The 2,491-nt window shown below is 47.8% G+C and overlaps 1 protein-coding gene across 2 annotated transcripts in view; it reads left to right on the top strand.

Annotated features, from left to right (window-relative positions):
• The first annotated feature begins 351 nt into the window (after positions 1-351).
• ASPDH (aspartate dehydrogenase domain containing) overlaps positions 352-2,491 on the top strand; it is a 17,556-nt gene continuing 15,416 nt past the window's right edge. For both annotated transcript variants that reach the window (XM_015850605.1, XM_015850606.1), the window contains exon 1: positions 352-457. In XM_015850605.1, coding sequence (XP_015706091.1) covers positions 400-457 — 58 coding nt within the window. In that variant the 5' untranslated portion in view covers positions 352-399. The remainder of the gene's footprint in view (positions 458-2,491) is intronic.

The raw sequence follows: 2,491 nt of genomic DNA on the forward strand, positions 1-2,491 counted from the left end.
TTATGGGGTATGTGGGGTAATTATAGGGTATGGGGGGCAATTATGGGGTATGGGGGGTAATTATGGGCTCTAGGGGGCAGCTATGGGGTATATGGGGGTAATTATGGGGTATGGGGGGCAATTATAGGGTATATGGGGGCAATTATGGGGTATATGGGATAATTATGGGGTATATGGGGGCAAATATGGGATATAGGGGGCAATTATGGGGCAGTTATGGGGTATATGGGGGTAATTGTGGGGTATAGGGGGCAATTATGGGGTATAGGGGGCAATTATGGGATATAGGGGGCAATTATGGGGTATATGGGGGCAATTATGGGGTATATGGGGCAATTATGGGGTATGTGGGGCAGTTATGGGGTATATGGGGGTAATTCTGACCCTGACCCCACAGCAATGGAGGCTGAGACCCCAAAGTGTCGACGTGTCGGGATCCTGGGCTACGGCCGCCTGGGTATGGGGCAATTAATGGGGTCATTAATGGGGCAATTAATGGGGTCATTAATGGGGCAATTAATGGGGTCATTAATGGGGTCATTAATGGGGTTATTAATGGGGTCTATGGGGTTATAATGGGGTCTATGGGGCAACTAATGGGGTCATTAATGGGGTCTATGGGGTCTGTGGGGTTATAATGGGGTCATTAGTGGGGTCATTCATGGGGTCATTAATGGGGTCTATGGGGTTATAATGGGGTCTATGGGATCTATGGGGTCCATGGGGTTGTTAATGGGGTCAATGGGGTTATTAATGGGGTCTATGGGGTCTATGTAGTTATTAATGGGGTCTAGGGGATCAATGGGGTCTGTGGGGTCATTAATGGGGTCTGTGGGGTTATAATGGGGTCTATGGGGTCTATGGGGTCATTCAGGGGGGCATTAATGGGGTCTATGGGGTCATTAATGGGGTCATTAATGGGGTCATTAATGGGGTCTATGGGGTTATAATGGGGTCTATGGGGTCAATGGGGTCATTAATGGGGTCATTAATGGGGTCTATGGGGTCAATGGGGTTATTAATGGGGTCATTAATGGGGTCTATGGGGTCAATGGGGTTGTTAATGGGGTCATTAATGGGGTCATTAATGGGGTCTATGGGGTCTATGGGGTCATTAATGGGGTCAATGGGATCAGTGGGGTTCATGTGGTTATTAATGGGGTCAATGGGGTTGTTAATGGGGTCTATGGGGCTAATGGGGTCCATGGGGTTATTAATGGGGCAATTAATGGGGTCATTAATGGGATCATTAATGGGGTCATTAATGGGGTCTGTGGGGTTGTTAATGGGATCTATGGGGTCTATGGGGTCTACGGGGTCCATGGGGTTATAATGGGGTCTATGGAGTCAATGGGGGTGTTAATAGGGTCTATGGGGTCAATGGGGGTCTTAATGGGGTCTATGGGGTCATTGGGGGTGTTAATAGGGTCTATGGGGTCAATGGGGTTATTAATGGGGTCTATGGGGTCTATGGGGTCATTAATGGGGTCATTAATGGGGTCTGTGGGGTTATAATGGGGTCTATTGGGTTATAATGGGGTCTATGGGGTCATTAATGGGGTCTGTGGGGTTATAATAGGGTCTATGGGGCCAGTGGGGGTGTTAATAGGGTCTATGGGGTCAATGGGGATATTAATGGGGTCATTAATGGGGTCATTAATGGGGTCTATGGGGTCATTAATGGGGTCATTAATGGGGTCATTAATGGGGTCTGTGGGGTTATTAATGGGGTCAATGGGGTTGTTAATGGGGTCTATGGGGTCTATGGGGTCAATGGGGCAATTAATGGGGTCATTAATGCGGTCATTCATGGGGTCTGTGGGGTTATAATGGGGTCTATGGGATCTATGGGGTATTTGGGGTTTTAATGGGGTCTATGGGGTTATAATGGGATCATGGGGTATTTGGGGTTGTTAATGGGGTCTATGGGGTCTATGGGGTTATTAATGGGGTCATTAATGGGGTCAATGGGGTTATAATGGGGTCTATGGGGGCAATGGGGCAATTAATGGGGTCATTAATGGGGTCTATGGGGTTATAATGGGGTCTATGGGGTCTATGGGGTCATTAATGGGGTCTATGGGGTCTATGGGGTCTATGGGGTCTATGGGGTCATTAATGGGGTCTATGGGGCCAGTGGGGGTGTTAATAGGGTCTATAGGGTCTATGGGGTTGTTAATAGGGACCATGTGGTTATTAATGGGGTCTATGGGGTTATTAATGGGGTCTATGGGGTCATTAATGGGGTCAATGGGGTCTATGGGATCATTAATGGGGTTCATGTGGTTATTAATGGGGTCCATGTGGTTATTAATGGGGTCAATGGGGTCATTAATGGGGTCAATGGGATCAATGGGGTCTATGGGGTTATTAATGGGGTCAGTGGGGTTATTAATGGTGTCTATGGGGTCTATGGGGTCATTAATGGTGTCTATGGGGTTATTAATGGTGTCTATGGGGTCTATGGGGTCATTAATGGTGTCTATGGGGT

The sequence above is a fragment of the Coturnix japonica genome, unplaced genomic scaffold, assembly GCF_001577835.2.
Source record: "Coturnix japonica isolate 7356 unplaced genomic scaffold, Coturnix japonica 2.1 chrUnrandom496, whole genome shotgun sequence".
Taxonomy (NCBI): domain Eukaryota; kingdom Metazoa; phylum Chordata; class Aves; order Galliformes; family Phasianidae; genus Coturnix; species Coturnix japonica.